The 22,599-nt window shown below is 44.2% G+C and overlaps 1 protein-coding gene across 1 annotated transcript in view; it reads left to right on the top strand.

Annotated features, from left to right (window-relative positions):
• The window catches only part of glra2 (glycine receptor, alpha 2), a 32,625-nt gene extending 17,128 nt beyond the window's left edge, over nucleotides 1–15,497 (top strand). The window contains exons 4-9 of the mRNA XM_060936732.1: nucleotides 1,100–1,323; nucleotides 3,226–3,308; nucleotides 5,486–5,623; nucleotides 10,147–10,361; nucleotides 12,794–12,943; nucleotides 15,240–15,497. Coding sequence (XP_060792715.1) covers nucleotides 1,100–1,323; nucleotides 3,226–3,308; nucleotides 5,486–5,623; nucleotides 10,147–10,361; nucleotides 12,794–12,943; nucleotides 15,240–15,497 — 1,068 coding nt within the window. The remainder of the gene's footprint in view (nucleotides 1–1,099; nucleotides 1,324–3,225; nucleotides 3,309–5,485; nucleotides 5,624–10,146; nucleotides 10,362–12,793; nucleotides 12,944–15,239) is intronic.
• The last annotated feature ends 7,102 nt before the right edge of the window (nucleotides 15,498–22,599 follow it).

The raw sequence follows: 22,599 nt of genomic DNA, 5'->3' as shown, positions 1-22,599 counted from the left end.
ACACATACAAAACGATGGCAGATCGACATCGCAGGCCGGCTCCAGTCTACCACCTGGGACAAAAGGTCATGTTGTCCACAGCCAATCTCCTTCTTAGGGTTCCCTCACGCAAGATGTCCCCCAGGTTTGTTGGCCCCTTTCCTATTTCTAAGGTCATCAACCCCATGACTGTGAGATTGGGATTGTCCAGGTCTATGTGACGGCTCCACCTATCTTTTCATGTCTCCCAACTGAGACCCCTGGTCTCTAGTCCCTTCTCCCACCCTTCCAAGACCCCTCCTTCCCAGGATTGTTGATGGAGGGGAGGTGTACACAGTCAGGAAACTACTGAAGGTCCATTGAAGAAGTCGGGGGTTACAGTATCTGGTCGACTGGAAGGTTATGGCCCAGAGGAGAAGTGTTGGGTGCCAGTGTGTTTCATCCTTGACCCTGCACTCATCAGGGATTTCCACTACAAGAACCCAGGAGCTCTGTCTGGGACACCCAGAGGCATCCGTAAGGGTGGGGTGGGGGGGTTACTGTCATCCAGCCCGGAACTTCCAAATCCTGATCTGCACCTTTGTGCTCCACTCCACGTTTTCCCCATTCTCCTCATGCCACGTTTGCTATCAGTCACTCTATATAAACACACCAAGGAGAATCACTCAACGCAGATAAATACTCACGTTCATGGTCTCGCTCTGTTCCCCGACTTAGATTATGTTTCTTGGACTGCAATTTTGCCTGCTGTTTTTGGGACTAGTTGTTGTGACTCTGATTCGGGACTCTTATTTTTTCTGGCTCCGTTTTTCTCCCTGGGATTATTATCATCAGTCACTCTGCCCTTGTGCCATCTTCCTGGATTTCGCTGGGTGAGTTCTGGACTGTGCTGCTGCATCTGCCTCCTGACTGGTCTCCTCAGGCGCTCCCTCTTCAGGTACGCTTCTGTTCATTTTCTGTAGTTGCTTATTGGGTCCTATCTGTTTCCGTGGCCTCCGGGTTGTGACAGCATTTAAAACAGAGTGAAGGAAGCAAAAACCCCTTTTACAAATCAGACATTATACTTCTGACTAAATTGTTTGAAATTTTGATGAAATAATTTTGGGTTTTTTTCCTTCAGGACTACAGAGTAAACATTTTCCTGCGTCAGAAGTGGAATGACCCGCGCCTTTCCTACAGTGAGTATCCAGATTCATCGTTGGATTTGGACCCATCCATGTTGGACTCAATTTGGAAACCTGATTTGTTCTTCGCCAACGAGAAAGGAGCCAATTTCCATGACGTCACCACTGAGAACAAGCTGCTGAGGATCTTCAAGGATGGAACTGTTCTTTACAGCATCAGGTACATTCATGACAATGGACAATACTAAGGTTCAGTTCTGGATTCTGATTGGTCAGAGTGACTGGGACGACTGTTGGAATGTTTATAAGAGATAACAGCAACATCATATGTAACTATAATATGTAAATATGTACATAATATGTATATGCAAACTATAAAAACATATAGTGAGATTCTTTACTAAATTTAAAATTGGATTCATTATCAAATTACTCGGTACACTTCACAAACACTAAAGAATGTCATTACAGAAAAATAAAGAATGGCACATTCGGCTTTTTATTCTTTTATAGTTACATTGAGTGTTGTGCTCTAGTTCCTATTCTCCCTTCTGACATGAAGACATCCTGAAGGTTCATCCACAGCATGCTGTACTGTACATCACATGACTGGCACCACAATATTGATTAGTAATCTCTTATAAGAAAGTTAATCTGAAGGGACTAGACTAGAGTAAAGGCAGTTTTACACCAGGGATGATTACAGTCATTTATTTTAAATACCAAGCTGATGGCATCAATCCCATCCCCCTTTATAGATGTTGTACAAATCATACTTTTCATTAGGCCAAGTTCCCACTTGGGCTGGATGGTGTCCTGGCTGTAACACACTTATTGAGTAATATTCACTCAGTTATGCAGAAATCTTTGGATTACAACCCTGATGTACAGTCATTACAAATTAAACCTCAATTCTGAAGAATGGGAAAACATAAATGGACCCCAGGTTGCGGGATGACTTTGGCTTTGGAAGTGTTGTCAGGGAATTGTGCATGTAAAATAATGCATGTTGAAATGTGCTTCAGGGGACATGATTCTCCATGAAGTGTTTTTGTCACACAGAGCTACGTAGGTTCCACAAAATGCCATGAGCTATAACTCAAATAATTCACCATCAAAGCTCGTAAGCAAGAACATCATGATCGCTCACTCCCCATGAGCACTGTGATATTTTATAACAATTTACACCATTCCGCATTCTGGTTGGTGCAGCTGCACATCACAGGTTTATATTAATGACCTTGTTCTGATATTTTATCATTTCTATAGTAACAACATACACATAACATTTCTTTATATACAAACTAGCAATATTTATTTTACTCATTCAGCATACTTTAGCAACTATATTTCAGTGTGACCAACAAATTACTGTTAGAGGGCCTTGCCTGTATTTCCAGCCCTGATTTGTTAAATTCCGACCAAAGTCAAATTAAAAGACAATATCTGCTCACATAATAACAATCAGATGCTAAAATCACATTGCTTGCGGTGTTTGCATGAGACGAAACATTTTGTGTGTGGAATTGACTCCAAACCGTTGGGGTGGGCTCAAAGCCTAGCACTGGGGACTCAGTTCTTTATAGCATTGACTCTCAGCTCCGTAATGCAAAGCAAAAGCCCTTAAAAAAGTCAGTAAGATGTTAGCCAATATTTGACTATGAGCTGTGAAAATTAAAATAACAGTGTAAATGGACAAACCATTGTTTAGCTACTGATAAACTAATTGATTTAAATAATATCACTACTTGTGGCATGCAGTGACACAGTGCATGCCACAGCATGCTTCATCACATTAAGACCAACAATAATAAATTTGTTACCAACAATTTTTATTATTGAAATTTATCCATTTTGTCAATTTTGAACTATAGTAGCACTGTTCACCCAGCAGTGACACTGAGACAATACTGCTGTACTTGACACACTCGAAATCAACACCACACACACCACCATGTCAGTGTCACTGCTGTACTGCAAATAAAACACCACCCAAATCCTATCTGCTCAGTAGTATTTAAATACCATTTCCATTAAAGAATGATGGTAAAGGGGTGCCCAAACTTTGTGCAGATGGACAGGAGTTATACATCTATGAAGTGGTCTAACATCTTGTTCCTAGGTTGACCTTAATATTGTCCTGTCCAATGGATTTGAAAAACTTCCCGATGGATGTCCAGACATGCATTATGCAGCTGGAGAGCTGTATGTAAATCACTTTTTATTCTTATTTTTAATTAACTAGTGTGTATGATACAGAAGACCTGAAATGCAAGTTGTGACAAAGTACTGAAGAGCTATGTTTTTTGTTTTTTTTTTAATCTTGTTTGATGGAAAATAACTTCTTTTTTTCAAGATATTATTATAACATTATTTTGAAAATATTCTGATTTCAATTAAATAACTTGTTATTTTGAGATATTATGGGTTAATTTGACTTAATAACAGATTATTTTTCAACGTAATAAACATTATGACATAAAATCTTATTTCTACTTAATAACTCAGTGCCTGGTGGATCCTCCAGGGCCTGGAAAAGCTCATCTACTGTGCAAGGATGTTTCAAACTTGCCAAATCCAGAACCATGATGTTGAAAAGGGGAATTGGTAGGCAGATTTTGGTCTATTTGGATGGCATCGCAATCCCATCCTCACTGAGAAAACAGTCAAAAGCCTTGGCAAGGTCTTTGACTGTAGCCTCAGGGATTCAGCAACAATCCAAGCAACCATCAAGGAGTTTGAGACTTGGCTCACCACAGTAGAAAAGTCTGGCCTACCTGGCAGGTAAAAGGCTTGGATTTACCAACATGGCATTTTACCTCAAGTCCTCTGGCCTCTGCTGATGAGCAAGGTAACCCTGTCAACAGTGGAGACCATGGAGGTCCGGAAGCTCAGTAGCTATCTCAGCAGATGGCTGGGTCTGCTGTGAGAGCTAAGTAGTAGAACTCAGACCTCCACAAGAGAGACAACTAGAGAGGTAATCTATCAGAACTACAGTAGTTTCAGCAGGCATTGTGGTACAGACAGGCAGGAAGTGGAGATCCCAAAAATGCCTGGAGAAAGCAGCATCTCAGGTGAGAAACAGGGCTTTAGTGGGCCTGGCAAGTGGATAGGCAGGTTGGGAGCCATCCTACAACCTCACTATGATAAGGAAGCAGTCCAAGTACCAGGAGCTGGTGGATCAGTGCTGGAGGAGAGGCAAAAAGGTGCAATGTGAGCCCATTGAAGTGGGATGTAGAAGGTTTGCTGGCCACTCACTATGCAAGGTCTACACTCTACTTGGCATCACAGGGCCTGCAAAAAGGAAAGCCACTGAATTCACCATGGAGGCTGTAGAGAGTCTCCAGATGGCTTTGAAACAGGAGGTGTGATCTGTGGGCCAATACTAATGGGATACACATTGATCAACCCTGGCTGGATTGCCTGAGTGAGGGTGTATGATCTATCCATGTGGCAGGTTGTATTAGGTTTCATTGTTACCAGTAGCAGAGACACCAATCTCTGATACTGGTAACAATGAAACCTAGTACAACCTGCCGCATGGATGGATGGTTGGCATCAAAACCGGCTCCCCCACTAGCCCAACCGGCTCCCCCACTAGCCCACTAGTGAGGAGAGTGCACATCACCCAGTAGGACAGAAAACAAGACCTGTCAAAGGTCGGATGAGATCTCTGTTAGCCAATGGCCATCGTGTAAAACCTAGGGATGGGTAGGAGTGGCAACCCCCATCCAACATTAGGTACAGAAGGGCAAAGGCGATGTGTTCCAGTGCATCCTATATATTTGTATCAGTTGTATGGCAAATCCAGTGGCACTGAGCATGCATTAACAGTGCCAGTGGGGCTTGTCACAGCCTTAGTCATTGTGTAGGCCCATATGGTTCTGGAGACACCACTGATGATGTATCCCAGCACATCCTAAGGCATATCTTTTCATCACTCATTTTTTTTACTTCTTTCAATATGACTTAAAATCTTATTATTTTGACTTAATAACTCATTGATTTGACTTACTAACTTAGTATTTCAACTAATAATCTATTTCAAGATGTAATTTTTACTTAAATTCTTATTTTGACTTAATAGCTCATTTCAAGATGTCATTATTTTCACTTGTTAAATCATTCCTTTAACTTAGTAACTTAAATTAACTTATGCCAAGAAATTGTCGTTATTTTGAATTAAAATCTCAACTTGACTGAATCTCATTACGTTGACTTCATATCTCGTTATTTCTACTTAGCTTACTTAACTCAACATTATTTCAATTTTATTCACAACTTGCATTTTAGTGCTGCTGTAGTCCTGAATGCAATGTTAAAGTAGCAATGCTATATGAACTTGTGATATAAATGTGATATGTTTATGCAATTATACACAGTTGGCTACACGATGAACGATCTGATCTTTGAGTGGTTGGAAATGGGACCAGTGCAAGTTGCTGAGGGTCTGACGCTGCCTCAGTTCATCATCAGGGAGGAAAAAGAGCTTGGCTACTGCACTAAACACTACAACACAGGTAAAATAATGCTGCTGCATGCTACATCAGAATCAGAAATACTGTAATAATCCCGAGGGGGAACTGAGTACATCTGTAGTTGCTCATGCTCAAGTAGAGAATAGAAATAACAAAATTAAACATATATGTAAAATGTAACCATATAGCAATAGAATATCAAAGGATGAAAAAGTATACAAGTGACAGACAATGATAATAATAATTGTGCCTCTGTGTTCTTAGTGCAATCCAGTCTACTGTCAGTATGCATCCCCGGGTACTTGTAGTCCTCCACAATGTCTACAATGACCCCATGGATGGAAACAGGGGTCAGTGGTGCCTTGTTCCTTCTCATGTCCACTACCAGTTCTTTAGTCTTTATCACACTGAGCTGCAGATGGTTCTGCTCACAGCATATAACAAAGTCTTCCACCAGCACCCTGTACTCAGCCTCATTCTTACTGATACATTCAACTATAGCAGAGTCATCAGAGTACTTCTGAAGATGGCAGAATTCTGTCTGATAGTTGAAGTCTGTGGTGTAGAGCATGAACAGGAAGGGAGAGAAGACTGTCCCCTGTGGTGCTCCAGTATTGCTGACCACCTTATCTGACACACAATGTTGTAAGTATACATACTGTGGCTTGCTGGTCAGGTAATTGACAATCCAGGACACAAGGGGGGCCTCCACATTCATTGCTGTCAGGTTCTCACCAAGACGCATTGGCTGGATGGTGTTGAAAGCACTGGAGAAGTCAAAGAACATAAGAATAATAACAACAACCTGTAATGCGGCACGGTGGTGTAATGGTTAGCACTGTCGCCTCACAGCAAGAAGGTCCTGGTCCTGGGTTCGAGCCCAGCGGCTGGTGAGGGCCTTTCTGTGTGGAGTTTGCATGTTCTCCCCGTGTCTGCATGGGTTTCCTCCGGGTGCTCCAGTTTCCCCCACAGTCCAAAGACATGCAGGTTAGGCTAATTGGTGGCTCTAAATTGACCGTAGGTGTGAATGTGAGTGTGAACAGTTGTTTGTCTCTGTGTCATCCCTGCGATAACTTGGCAACTTGTCCAGGGTGTACACTGCCTCTCACCCATAGTCAGCTGGGATAGGCTCCAGCTTGCCTGCGACCTTGTAGAACAGGATAAGCGGCTATCGATGGATGGATGGATGGATGGATGGATGGATGGATGGATGGATGGATGGATGGATCCTGTAATGCACTGAGTGAGCCTGTCAGTGTCCTGCCCATGTGGATCACATAGTGCCTGTCAGTCTGTTGTCTCAAAACAATCCTGAAGTGACTCATAGGACTCCTGTGACCATCTCCTCATTGTCCTTGTGGCTGTCTTTTCACAGGCTGTCTTTTCACTAGGGCCATGTAGCTGGGGTTAAGGTGAACTAGATTATGGGCTGACCTACCCAGAGGGGAAGAGCTGTATGCATGCTTAATGTTAGCATACCACAAGTCCAAGGTCCTCTCCTCCCTGGTGGGACAATTCACATACTGGGTAAAGTTGGACAGTGTTTTGTCCATGGTGACATGGTTAAAGTCACCCGAAATTATAATGAGGGCATTTGTATGTTTAGTGTGGCGTCCAGCTATGATGACACAAATGACATCACATGCCGACACTGGGTTGGCAGAGGATGGGACATAGACAGCCATGATGATAGCATGAGACATTTCCTGGGGTAAATAATATGGATGCAGTCCTACAGCTAACAATTCAATGGCCAGGCAACAAATCCATTCCTTGGTGGTAATGTGAGAAGGAGTGCACCATCTGTTGTTAACAAGAACAACAAGCCCACCTTCTTTCCACTTATAGCTCTTGATGCTGTCTCTGTCCACCCACACAGTCTGAAAGCCTTCAGTGGAAACACTGTGGTCGGGGTTAATGCCTCGACACCTTTTGGTTTTAGCCAGAATTAACTTTTTCAGCAGTTTGTGCTACAGTCGCGCTTCTGTGGGATTGGACCATAAGGGCTAGCCTTCATGTCCCCTGTGAATCAGTGAGCCTTTGACACTCATGACCCTGTTCACCAGTTATCTTTCCTTGGATCACTTTTGGTAGGTACTAACCACTGCATACCGGGAACACCTCACAAGATATGCCATTTTAGAGATGCTCAGACCCAGTCATCTAGCCATCACAATTTGGCCTTTGCCAAAGTTGCTCAGATTCTTGTGCTTGCCCATTTTTCCTGCTTCCAACACATAAACTTCAAAAACTGACTGTTCTCTTGCTGCCTAATATATCCCACCCCTTGACAGTTGCCACTGTAACAACATAATCAATGTAATTCACTTCACCTGTCAGTGTTTTTAATTTTATGGCTGATTGGTGTCTATACATGAAAATCAGACTCATAGGGTGCTCTAAATGTTTCTGAAGTGCCACTGAATTTGCATTGAAATACAGTAGCCTATATGACTGACATCCTAAATACATTTCTTGCATGACTAAATATACATCATTACAGTGGTGCTTGAAAGTTTATGAACCCTTTAGAATTTTATATATTTCTGCATAAATATGACCTAAAATATCATCAGATTTTCATACAAGTCCTAAAAGTAGATAAAGAGAACCCAGTTAAATAAATGAGAAAAAAAATTATACTTGGTCATTTATTTATTGAGGAAAATGATCCAATATTACATATCTGTGAGTGGCAAAAGTATGTGAACCTCTAGGATTAGCAGTTAATTTGAAGGTGAAATTAGTCAGGTGTTTTCAATCAATGGGATGACAATCAGGTGTGAGTGGGCACCCTGCTTTATTTAAAGAACAGGGATCTATCAAAGTCTGATCTTCACAACACATGGTTGTGGAAGTGTGACATGGCATGAACAAAGAAGATTTATGAGGACTTCAGAAAAAGTATTGCTGATGCTCATCAGGCAGGAAAAGGTTACAAAACCATCTCTAAAGAGTCTGGACTCCACCAATCCACAGTCAGACAGACTGTGTACAAATGGAGGAAATTCAAGACCATTGTTACCCTCCCCAGGAGTGGTCAACCAACAAAAGATCACTCCAAGTGCAAGGCGTGGAATAGTCAGCGAGGTCAGAAAGTACTCCAGGGTAACTTCTAAGCAACTGAAAGCCTCTCTCACATTGGCTAATGTTTATGTTCATGAGTCCACCATCAGGAGAACACTGAACAACAATGGTGTGCATGGCAGGGCTGCAAGGAGAAAGCCACTGCTCTCCAAAAAGAACATTGCTGCTCATCTGCAGTTTGCTAAAGATCACATGGACAAACCAGAAGGCTATTGGAAAAATGTTTTGTGGACAGATGAGACCAAAATAGAACGTTTTGGTTTAAATGAGAAGTGTTATGTTTGGAGAAAGGAAAACACTGCATTCCAGCATAGAAACCTTATCCCATCTGTGAAACATGGTGGTAGTAGTATCATGGTTTGGGCCTATTTTGCTGCATCTGGGTCAGGACAGCTTGCCATCATTGATGGAACAATGAATTCTGAATTATACCAACGAATTCTAAAGGAAAATGTCAGGATATCTGTCCATGAACTGAATCTCAAGTGAAGGTGGGTCATGCAGTAAGACAACAACCCTAAGCACACAAAGTTGTTCTACCAAAGAATGGTTAAAGAAGAATAAAGTTAATGTTTTGGAATGGCCAAGTCAAAGTTCTGACCTTAATCCAATGGAAATGTTGTGGAAGGACCTGAAGTGAGCAGTTCATGTGAGGAAACCCACCAACATCCCAGAGTTGAAGCTATTCTGTATGGAGGAATGGGCTGAAATTCCTCCAAGCTGGTGTGCAGGATTGATCAACAGTTACCGCAAGCATTGAGTTGCAGTTATTGCTGCACAAGGGGGCCACACCAGATACTGAAAGCAAAGGTTCACATTCTTTTGCCACTCACAGATATGCAATATTGTATCATTTTCCTCAATAAATAAATGACCAAGTATAATATTTTTGTCCCATTTGTTTAACTGGGTTCTCTTTATCTACTTTTAGGACTTGTCTGAAAATCTGATGACGTTTTGGTCATATTTATGCAGAAATATAGAAAATTCTAAAGGGTTCACAAACTTTCAAGCACCACTGTTCACCGGAACTGACAGATATAGAGACCACATTTTCCTTTCATGGGGACTGACAGGTATAGAAACCACGCCTCCTTCATGGGGAGTGACAGATAGAGGCCACACCACGTTCACTGGGATAGAGGGGCCACGCCTCCTTCACACATACAGAGACATGTTTTCTGTGCCTGTCAGTCTCAGTGAAAGAGGTATGGCCTCTATATCTTTCATTCTCAGCTAAGGAGGTGTGGCCTCTGTATCTTTCATTCTAAATTAGACCATATTCAGTCCACAGTTGCTGTAAATATTTATGTACATATAGCACGAATGTCAGAAGAAACCACAAATAAGCTCATTATCTTGTGTTGGAAGGAGAGACACAGCCATAGTCCTACATACAGTGAAGAATAATGGAATCTTGTTCTCAGTATAATTTGACAAAGGTTTGAAAGTTTCAGATTGCCGGTCATGTTGTTTAGGGAAGTTCACCTGCATCGAAGTGAAGTTCCAGCTGGAGAGGCAGATGGGCTACTACCTGATCCAGATGTATATCCCTAGCTTGCTCATTGTTATCCTGTCCTGGGTGTCCTTCTGGATCAACATGGACGCTGCACCAGCTCGGGTTGCTCTCGGCATCACCACCGTGCTCACCATGACCACACAGAGCTCTGGGTCCAGAGCCTCACTGCCAAAGGTATGCTATAAATTAAAAACAAAACAAAACAAAACAAGAATGATAAGGTAATTAAGTTCTGGATCCTTTCAGCCAATTAGCATGATTGCAGGTGGATGATGGATGACGCAGAGAACAGCTGGGGACAGGAACATCCTGTCTCATTGTACATCAAAAAATAAATGGTTTCAAGTTGTTCTGTTCAGAAATAGCATTCTTTCAGGAAATTAGTGAATAAATTCCCCTTAGCAGTCAATCAGTTTCATTTTTCAGAGGTGGAATAAAATGTCCCTAGAACAAAAGAAAGCTGATTTAAGATTTAACACTGAAGTTGTTTTCATAAATCACTTGTTGAACATCCCTCAAAGAAAGTGTGAAATGTTTCCACAGGAATCGAGACATGAGCACTGGCCAAAGCAATACTCATGTTAGATTGGGGAAGGGGGAGGGGCTCCCAGGGATGTGGGTTCAGCTTGTCACATTCAGTGCGTTTACATGCACATAGAGAGAATCGAATTTCTGCTGTTGCTCGACTGAAATCGAAGTTCAAAATGCCATGTATACACCTTAATTCGGCTGAAATTGAACCGAACTTGATTTCTCGGAATCGAGCTACACGACCTAGATTATGCGATTTCTGCCGAGCTACTTAATGCATGTAAACCCTATTGAGCTACGTATTCGAGCTACTTACTTCAGCACTGCCCCTTCCGGAAGTGATGAGGGACGAGACCACAAGCGGGAAACACAACAGCCTCGGTCGGCATGACAACGAATCATGACAACGGCATGAATCTTTTCTTTTTGTGGCATTGTTTGCACTGTTAAAATTTAGCTCACTTACTGTATCACCAAATACATCTGTACAGCTGTTGCATAGCTGTGAATTGTGTACATAAACAAGTCATTGTATTTGTGTGTGTGTATATATATATATATATATATATATATATATATATATATATATATATGTCCAACATCTGAAGAATGTCAATAAAAACAAAACAATTGAACTTTTTGTGTGTTTATTAAGACATAAGTTAAATTGTAAGCAAAAAAAATTATTTTTTTGTAAGCAAAAAATGGACTTTAGAAAAATATACAATTGTGCAAAATAAGTTGTCTTACACAACAGTGGTCTGCGCAGGACAGTTTGTAGCCATACAGTCTGTTATAGCAAGCCTAACAGCTTGAGCACGGAACTTGTGAAGATGGAACTGCCAGTGTTGCCAGATTGGGCGGTTTTAAGTGCATTTTGGCGGATTTGAACATGTTTTGGGCTGGAAAACGTCAGCAGTATCTGGCAACACTGCTGATAACTTTGTTTATACTCTTGAATAGCTCTTCTTCATGACGACAACTGGAAGTGTACCAACACGATGGGGCGTGTAGCGCCACCTGTGGCTCGGGTGCACAATGTACCTCACACAATAGCTCGATTTCCTTGTGTGCATGTAGGATTGGATTTCTCTGGCACCCCTGCTGGGACCCTTAGCTCGATTACCGACAGTAGCTCGATTTGGATGTGCATGTAAACGCACTGATTGACCAGAGCCTTCATCTTTTAGCAAATGGTCAACTTTAGGGACTATAGGTTATGGTTTTTTTGTACATTAGCAGTGCATTTGTGTTTCTGTTCTTTAATGCCATGATTATTTTCTTATATCAGTGAACACAGAGCTCTCAAATCCCATATTGATATTTTCTGAATTTATAGTTTCTCTTACACCAATTGGTTGATGTTATTGATTTTTAAGGCACAACATGGTGTTAATGATGCAACAGAGTCTCATTTTCTGGACTGCATAAGTGTCTGTCCTTCACCTGATTCGCAGCTGCTGAAACCAATATTCGTGATGTGTATGTTCAGGTGATGGTAGTCCATATCGACCAGTCGGAGGAGTCAGTGAGCATGTAATTATCAGGAAGTCTAGTGTTCATGAGTGAACTACAAAGAGTAGCAGGAGAGCTAGAAATGATCACAGCAATCAATACAGTGGGTTAATGTTCCAACACCAACAGTCTTTATTCCATGTTATACAACACACACACACACACACACACACACTTTCTAATCATCATTCTTTTTCTTTTCTTTCCCTCCTATTTCCTTTCTTTCTGTTCTTCAGTATCTTTTCTCATCATTGTTCCTTCACTTCTAGATTCTTTTCCTTCCCCTATCAGCTGTGTAAATATTTTATTATTATTATTAGGGGTGGGAAATTAAAAAAAGTATTGTACTTCTTCCCACTCCTTTTTCGAACAATGTGCGGTGTATTGTAATGTATTAGCTCTTTATATTATTTTATTTATTCTTTTTTTGTCACTTTTTTCATTTTCTTTCTTTTGTATGTATAAATAGTTACATACATTTTTATACATGTTCGAAATAAATAAATTCATTCATTCATTCAAATTCTAAATAAGTATTATTCTGTGTGTGTGATGAAAAGGTGTCGTATGTGAAGGCCATAGACATCTGGATGGCGGTGTGTTTGCTGTTTGTCTTCGCTGCGTTGCTGGAGTATGCTGGAGTGAATTTTGTCTCAAGGCAACAGAAGGAGTTCCTCCGACTCAAACGGAGAGAGAGAAGAAATATCAAGGTGCAAAACTTTACATTCTATACCAACAAATCCCTCCCACAAACAGCATTCCGATCAGAGCATGGTGTCAGACTTCCTCGGATGTTCCACAACATTAACTATAAACAGATAAAAACACAATGTTTTTCATTAAGGAAGTAAAAACTGTAATGGCTGTCATCTATTACTTTCCATTTTTCTCTCCTTCAATGTTTAACCATGCTTTCTCAATTAAATACTTCAATTTAAACCCGTGCTGTAGAAGGAAGCTGATCATCACTCAGTGTTTCAGGTTTGAGATAAAAATCAGGTGATGATCGTTCAGCAGCAATGCTAAAATGTGTGCACATGTAAGTATGGAATCATGGAGGTTCAGTGAAGGATTCTGTCATTCTGCATTAATATAAGTGGAATAGATCAGGCCAGTAAATCACAGCTCACATCCTGAAACTCCAGAACACTCAGCAAGAAATAATCACTCACTGTGCAGGGACATGTCGTCCTTTTTGTCCATTTATAGTTGCATTTCATGTTATAGAATGTTCACAAATGGATAAACTCCAACACACACACACACACACACACACACACACACACACACACACACACACACACAGAGAGTAACTATAAAGTAATGAATAGTTTATACAATAATAATCTGTCTGAAGCTTAATAATGAACTCTATTGATGAGGATTTGGAAAAACTGTCAAAAATGTACAAAGGAGCTAAAGAATCTGTGTGCATGTGTGTAAAATACCCTTTGCACTAGCAGTCAATACTAAAAATAAGAATTTCTTTTAAAAAGGCTAAAAGCTCGGAGCTTTAGAGCATGTTAACCTGTAAAAGCTGTTAGTGTAATAAAAGAAGAGCGAGGTCAGAGTTATTGAGAAGACATCCTCAGGAACACAACATTCCTTAAATAAATGAATGACCTTCAGGACTGTAACAGATTTGCATTTGAATTAAGGGACTTCTGCACCCTACAGGCATGAGACAGATAAACCTGAGAGATTCTCTAATCCGAAATGAGAGCTGCAGTCTTCTTACCCAGTCAGCAGGACACAGCCACACATGCCACTTCCTGCAGGCTAGATTAGCAAGTCTCTGTTCAACAGCTCAACACATATCATTGTCCTGAGTAATTAACACACCAGCAACACATTAATGTAGTAGATGTGTTTATTACATTCCTTAACAAGCTGCATTTAATGCATTCAAAATTCACATTTCACACTGGACTACTGAACACTGAACTCTAAACACTGAACAAACAACAGTGAGCCCTGATCACTAAAAACTACACACCAAACCCTGATCACTAAACACTGATCCCTGATCACCAAACAGTGAATCCTGATCACTAAACACTGACTCCTGATCATTGAACATCACACACTGAACAGTGATCACTCAACATTGAACACCACAAACTGAACCCTGATTACTCAACACTGAACCCTAAGCACTAAACCCTGATTAACAAACACTGAACCATAAGTACTAAACCCTGATTACTGAACATTGAACCCTAATTACGAAACACTGAACCCTAATCACTAAACCCTGCTTACTAAATCCTGAACTGTGAACTATAAACACTATCTAGGATTAAGAAAATAAAGCTGTATTCTCTTTTATCTATGATCAAACTCTTTCATCCCTTTCATTCTAATCCTTATTTAATCTTTCTTTTTTGTTTTACTCATTTTATATTTATTATTCACTAAGCATTACAACCAAAACATCTGCTTCTTTCTTTTCCTTTTTCTCTTTCAACATTTTCACATTGTTTTTCCCTTTATATTAATCTATTTTCTTTTTCTTTTCTTTCTTTCTTTGAAACCTCATCTTTTTGTTCTTTCATTCTTTGCTTTATTCCTTTCCCCTCATTCCTTCTAATGCTCATCTCTTTAGCTTCTGTTTCTTTCTTTTGAGAGGATTTATTTACCTGAGTAATTGCACATTTACCACCTCTCAGCAGCAATGAACTAAAACAAATTAAAACAATTCTCCCATATTTCAGATCGAACAGCTAGCCTTTAAAAAAAAACACATTAGTTAAGTTTTCTAACAGATGACAACATCTAAGAAAGCTCCAGCTGCACATTAACCAGCAGATACATTTAATCAGTCATTAGAATTCTTTACATGACAGTGTTGCTGTATTCTGGATTGTGATTGGTCAGAAGGGATTGATTAATTTTCTACAACAGCAGTGCTGAGAGTACCGCAGTTGCAAATCATGGCTTATCTTGAAGCCATCTTATGGTTGGTTCATCTTTTGGTTCTTGCTGTGTTTTTTTTTTTAAATTCAGGAGGAGGAGCTAAGAGAAGGACGTTTCCATTTCTCTGGCTATGGCATAGCTACATGCATGAAGGATGGAATAGCAGTGAAAAGTGAGAGCAGTGTGCCACAAACATCGGCAGAGAACAATAAGAGGAAGTTTGTGGACCGAGCAAAGAGGATCGACACCATTTCGAGAGCAGCTTTTCCTTTGGCCTTTCTCATTTTTAACATCTTCTACTGGATCACGTTCAAAATAATCCGACATGAAAACACTGCCAAAGTGTAGCAGCTGATGGTTAGAGAGACGGCATTGTAGCATCACGTTGTCTAGAAGAAACAGCAATGAAAAAGTAGCAGGTGCTGGTCAGTTTCAATCAGGGATAAAACAAGCATGGGCAGAAATTTATGGACAGTTAGCAAACACTCCGACTGTGCTCCAAATGCAGGAAATGAGTTGTGTCAGAGGAAAAGTCCAGCTTAGCCTGTAATAATCAGTGTGGAAAGTCAGCTTTAATTACAAGGGTTTTTTTTTTTACATCTATATTGGGTGAACTGTACAGGAAATACAGCCATTTATTTAAAAAAAAATCCTCCTACTTTAGATCATCACAAGTAAATGGATCCATAATCAGAAGTGAAAAGTCACATGATCTGACCAAATGATGATGGCTAATGCTTGTAGATTTATTACGACTTAATTTGTATCGAATACAACTAAATTACTCTCACTAGAATGAGTCCAGTCACTGGAATGACTCCAGCTACATCCCTTGTATGTCATTTCTAGTTTGGTGTGGCCTCTGTATGTCAGTTCCAGTGAAGGAGGTGTGGCCTCTGCATCTGTCATTCCCAGTAAAGAAGGTGTAATCTTACTGTGTTTCACTCCCAGTGATGGAAGTCTGGCCTTTGTGTTCATTCTAGTGAAGGAGGTGTGGCCTTTGTGTCTGTCAGTCTCAAGCAGCAACCTCCACTCCTGAAAAGTGAAGCCCATCCATCCATTATCTGTAGCTGCTTATCCTGTTGTACAGGGATGCAGGCAAGTTGGACCCTATCCCAGCTGACTATGGGCGAGCGGCGGGGTACACCCTGGACAAGTCGCCAGGTTATCGCAGGGCTGACACAGAGACAAACAACCATTCACACTCACATTCACACCTACAGTGAATTTAGAGCCACCAATTAGCCTAACCTGCATGTCTTTGGACTTTGGGAGAAACCAGAGCACCCAGAGGAAACCCATGCAAACATGGGGAGAACATGAAAACTCCACACAGAAAGGCCCTCGCTGGCTGCTGGGCTCAAACCCAGGACCTTCTTGCTGTGAGGCAACAGCGCTAACCACTACACCACCGTGCCACCCAAAAAGTGAAGCCAATGCGGGAAAAGCTAAAATCTGCAGTTACTCAAATGGCCACTTGAGGCTATCTCCAAAAACAAGTCAATTCCCATAAACCCCATGTTAAAATGTCCAACTTTACAGCAAAAACAAATGTTTGCAGCCTGGTACAAAAAACGGTTTCAGTTTCTATAGCTAGTTTACCCCTTCATGACAACTGTATGGGGTGGGTGGGTGAATTTTTATATAATTCAGCAGTTTAAATTATATTGAGCATACATTTATGCACAATTAGGGGCAGGGCTGATTTGAGTGACCACTGGGTTTGTGTCATCTTGTTAGCTGCTAGCTGGCATTACCTCAGAACTTACCTCAGAAAATAAATAATTTATGGAGCCTTGCCGATTTTCATCTAAGAGCTTTTCCATGCAAACACAACTTTTACACACTACTACACCTCTAAGTTACTTTAATTTGCTTTATTAAATTGTACTCACCTTGCAATATTTTTGATGTAGTTGCTGCCAGTGAAGTTTATCAGGGTCTCCTCTTCAGTAAATTAGGCTCAGACTGACAATTTGACAGCTTGAGCAACTAAGCTGACGCTCCTTGATCAAATATGTTATCGGATGGTTACACGCCCAGTGATTTTTTTTGTAAACTGGCTGTAGAACTTTGCATGGGTGGGTGGAGCACAGAAGTACGGCAGGCCAGAACTGAGTTTCCAAAAAATCTTTATGAACACTTTTCAGTGTTTTTCACTCTCCCAGACACTCAGACACACGCGCACACACACATCAACCGTCTGGTTGGGGAGAGAGCTCTCTTCCTCTGCTCTCTCTCTCTCCTTATATCGGGCATGGTCGCTGGGAAGACACACAAACACAGGTTAATTGACATCAGGTGTAGTGATTCTGCCACTTACCTTCCCTGACTCTGCCCTCCGGTCACAGACCGATGCTTGACCACGCCCCCGCTGCCGCATACCCCCACTGCCCGACTCAGGCCGGGCAGCTGTCCGGCCTGCAGCCAACTCCCCCCCCTTGACGGGAGAGGAAGTCCGCCACAACCATCTGCGCCCCCGGCCTGTGGATCACCTTGAAGTTAAAGGGCTGGAGTGCCAGATACCAACGGGTGATCTGCACGGTGGAGCCACTGGAGGGGCGCATGGTCCAAACAGAGGGTGAAAGGGCGTCCCAGCAGGTAGTAGCGGAGGGCGAGGACCGCCCACTTGATGGCTAAGCACTCCTTCTCGATTGTGCTGTAGCGCCCCTCACGCACTGACAGCTTCCTGCTGATATACAGCACGGGGCGATCCTCCCCCTCCACCTCCTGGGACAAAACAGCCCCCAGCCCTCCGTCTGACGCATCCGTCTGCAACACAAAGGGGAGAGAAAAGTCAGGGGATTGTAACAGTGGCCCCCCACACAGTGCAGCCTTCACCTCAGAGAAAGCCCGCTGGCATTGCTCTGTCCACTGGACTGGATCTGGTGCCCCCTTTTTAGTGAGATCAGTCAGTGGGCTGGTGACATCTGAATAATTAGGTATAAACCTACGATAGTAGCCAGCCAGCCCCAGGAACTGTCTCACCCCCTTTTTGGTCTTGGGCCTCGGGCAGGCCGCAATCGCTGCTGTCTTATTAATTTGGGGACGCACCTGCCCATTGTCCAAGTGGAAGCCCAGATACCGTACTTCCACCCGCCCAATCGCACACTTCTTCGGGTTGGCTGTGAGACCCACTCACCTCAGCAACCCAAGGACAGCCCTCAGGTGCTGCAGATGCTGCAGCCAGTCATTACTATAGATTATTATGTCGTCCAAGTATGTGGCCGCATAGGTGGCGTGGGGGCGGAGGACCCTGTCCATGAGCCGCTGGAATGTAGCGGGCGCCCCAAACAGCCCAAAAGGAAGTGTGACAAATTGGTGTAAGCCAAACGATGTGGAAAAGGCCGTTTTTTTCTTGGGATAATGGAGTCAAGGGGATCTGCCAGTAACCCTTTGTCAAATCCAGTGTCGAATAAAAGCGAGCCGTGCCTAGTCGATTCAGCAACTCGTCAATGCGAGGCATTGGGTACGCGTCAAATTTAGACACCGCGTTGACTTTTCTATAGTCCACACAGAACCGGACCGACCCGTCGACCTTGGGAACTAAGACCACCGGGCTGCTCCAGTCACTGTGGGACTCCTCGACGATGCCCATTTCAAGCATGGCCTCAAGTTCTTCCCGAACCACCTTTTTCTTGTGTTCGGGTAGCCTGTAAGGGTGGCTGCGCACTACCACCCCCAGGGGTGTCTCAATGTGGTGTTCTATGAGGCGGGTGTGGCCAGGCAGGGGCGAGAACACGTCCGAAAATTCAGTCTGCAACTGGGCAACCTCCGTGAGTTGGGTCGGGGAGAGGTGGTCTCCACAGGGGACCGGAGAGGTAAGTGATGTCAATGTTCCTTTTTGAACCTCCGGCCCCAGCTCCACCTTCTCCGGAACCACCGACACCAACGCCACGGGGACCTCCTCATTCCAGAGTTTTTGGACAGATTGAGGTGGTAAATCTGTAGCGCCCCACCCCTGTCCGTTCGCCTCACCTCATAGTCAACGTCCCCGAATCGGCGTGTGACCTCAAAGGGTCCTTGCCACTTGGCGATCAATTTGGAGCTCAACGTAGGCAACAATACGAGTACTTTATCTCCCAGTGCGAACTCCCTAAGGCGCGTACCCCTGTCGTACAGGCGGATTTGCTGTTCTTGAGCCTGCCGCAAATTCTCCTGGGTTAGGTGTGTGTGTGTGTGCAGTTTTGCGCGCAGGTCAATAACGTATTGAATTTCGTTTTTGCTCGGTGAAGGTCCCTCCTCCCAATTTTCCTGCAGTACATCTAGAATGCCGCACGGCTTACGCCCATATAATAATTCGAGCGGGAGAACCCCGTGGAGGCTTGTGGGACCTCTCGCACTGCGAATAACAGGGGTTCGAGCCATTTATCCCAATTGCGTGCGTCCTCACTTACGAATTTTTAAATTATATTCTTGAGGGTGCGGTTGAACCGTTCGACTAAACTGTTCGTTTGTGGGTGATAAACGCTGGTGCGGATTGGCTTAATTCCCAGTAACCCATACAGTTCGCGCAGTGTGCGTGACATAAACGAAGTGCCTTGATCAGTCAGAATCTCTTTGGGGATTCCGACTCGGAAGATGATGTGGAAGAGTGCTTCCGCAATACTGCATGCTGAGATATTGCGAAGAGGCACTGCTTCCGGGTATCACGTTGCATAGTCCACCAGGACTAAAATGAAGCGATATCCTCGTGTTGACCGATCTCATGGCCCGACAAGATCCATCCCAATTCTTTCGAACGGGGTCTCGATTAATGGTAGAGGGTGCAAAGGCACTTTTGGAATGGCTGCTGGATTTACTAACTGGCATTCGTGGCATGCCGTGCACCACCTATGGACATCGCCGCGAATCCCTGGCCAATAGAACCAGGCCATTATTCGGGCTAGTGTCTTATCCTGCCCCAAGTGTCCAGCCATGGGATTAAAGTGAGCTGCCTGGAATACCAATTCCCGGCGGCTCTTTGGGATCAAAAGTTGTGAGACCGTCTCCTTAGTCTGAGTGTCCTGCGTCACTCGGTATAATCTATCTCTCATAATGGAGAAATAGGGGAAGGACGGGGTGGCGTTTGGCTGGAGCATTTGACCATCGATTACTCTCACTTGGTCAAACGCATGCCGCAGAGTCTCGTCTCACGACTGCTCTAACGGGAAATCCACAAGGGATTCCCCGAGAGAGGGAGGAGGGGCCTGCTGCTCCTCACTCTGACGCGAAGATGACGTAGACGGCTCTGTGACAGCTGCTCCCACCAATGCCACTCCAGGACCTCCCCCTGCTGAACTATAGCAGGACCCACTCTTTACTAAATGAGTCATTAATTTCTGAAATCCCAGCCAATCAGTCCCCAAAATTATCGAGTGGGTAAGGCGAGGATTAACCTCCGCCTTTACATGAGATTTCTCCCCTCAAAATAGAATGTGGACCGACACTAAAGGGTAGTTGTGAACATCCCCGTGCACACACAGCACCTTTACCAATTGTGCTCCCCCCAATGCCTCACCTTGCACCAGGCTTTGGTGGATTGAGGTCTGATTACAGCCAGAGTCCACCAAAGCCTGATACATATCCCCTTGGACACTCACCGGTATGCAATATGCTCTGGCCCGATCGAGGGCGGTTCCTGGCACGTCGGGGATCTGGACCACCGCGCCCAGCTCCATTACCGAGCACTGATGCTGGAGGTGCCTCGGCTCCCCGCAGCACCAGCAAACCGGCCCGGGCTTTCTCTCTGCACCGGCGCTCTAGGGCTCACTCACCTGAGGGGGGGGGAGGAGAGACAGACACGGAAGCAGGAAACGGGAGGGCACCACAGGTGCGGCGGGCCGGCTGGGATGGAGCCGGCCCCTGCCTCCACGGTGGGGGAATGGGGCGAAGACGAGACACAGAAGGGGAGGGGGGGAGAGAGGAGAGAGGAGAAGAGGAGATCTGCTGTCCTGCCGTGGGAACAGCCGCCAAATGATCCTCCGCCAACTTGATGGCCTGATCCAGCGACGCCGGGCGATGGCGCTGGACCCACTCCGCTGTTCCTTCGAGAAGCCGGACGATGAACTGCTCCAGTGCCACCAGATCGATGATTCCCTCGGCGTTGCAGTTGTCAGCCCTCAGCCACCGCCGGCAGGCGTCCCGGAGTTGCTGGCCAAACGCGAATGGCCAGCCGACCTCCTCTAGGTGTAGAGCGTGAAAGAGCTGGCGTTGTTGTTCGGGGGTGCGCCCCACACGCTGGAGGATGGCCCAACGCAGGTCCGCGTAGACCAGCCGGCTGTCGGCGGGGAGCTGTAGCGCGGCCAGCTGTGCCTCGCCCGTTAGCAGGGGGAGGAGGCGCGCCGTGCGTTGTTCTACCGGCCAGCCCGAGGCCTCTGTTGCTTGTTCAAATAGTGTGAGGAAGGCCTCGGGGTTGTCGTGCGGGCCCATCTTTGTTAGGGTGAGGTGGGGTGGGCCCACGGCGGTGGAGGTAGTGGACCCTGCCGACGCGAGGAGGTGCCGGAACGCCTGACGATCTTCCTGTTGCACCAGCACCAGGGCCTCGAACCATTGTTCTTGCTCTTTTCGGAGGGCGAGCAGCACCTGGTGCTGGCTCTGTTGGGCCATGGCGAGGGTGTGGATCAGGTCTACAAAGGGGGAGGACTCCATGGGGCTGTTCTCCTCTTTGCTCTGATCCCAGGTTTCAGCACCACTGTCAAACTTTGCATGGGTGGGTGAAGCACAGAAGTACAGCAGGCCAGAACTGAGTTTCCAAAAAATCTTTATTAACACTTTTCAGCGTTTTTCACTCTCCCAGACACTCAGACACACGCACACACACATCAGCCGTCTGGTTGGGGAGAGAGCTCTCTTCCTCTGCTCTCTCTCTCCTTATATCGGGCATGGTTGCTGGGAAGACACACAAACACAGGTTAATTGACATCAGGTGTAGTGATTCTGCCACTTACCTTCCCTGACTCCGCCCTCCGGTCACAGACCAACGCTTGACCACGCCCCCGCTGCCACACTGGCCATTGAGGTTATGGTATCTATCTTATTGGAGCCACTTCTTTTAGTTTAGCCAGTAGCTTGTTGGCTAGCTTGCATAGATAGCTTGTTAGCTTCAAGGTTAGTAGGCATGTTCCAGCCATACTATCCCCACCCCTTTCTCCATTTATGGACTAGTCAGATGCTGCCAAGATGGCGACACCTGTATCCTTATTTGAGCTTCAAACCCACTCTTCAGAAATCCTATAAGTGATGTCACAGAGGCTTTGTCCATTATTTTTACAGTCTATGGTCAGTCTCAGTGAAAGAGGTATGGCCTTTGTGTTTCTGTTTCAGTGAAGGTGGTGTGACCGTTGTCAGTTCCAGTGAAGGAAGTTTGGCCTATGTGCTTCAGTCCCAGTGAAGGAGGCATGGCTATTGTCAGTTCCAAGTATGGCCTGTGGGTCTGTCAAGGTCAGTGAAAGAGATGCGGCCTATGGGC

Source organism: Neoarius graeffei, chromosome 13 (genome assembly GCF_027579695.1).
Source record: "Neoarius graeffei isolate fNeoGra1 chromosome 13, fNeoGra1.pri, whole genome shotgun sequence".
Lineage (NCBI taxonomy): Eukaryota > Metazoa > Chordata > Actinopteri > Siluriformes > Ariidae > Neoarius > Neoarius graeffei.
The sequence above is the reverse complement of the archived record's forward strand: the minus strand, read 5'-3'. Positions and strand labels throughout refer to the sequence as shown.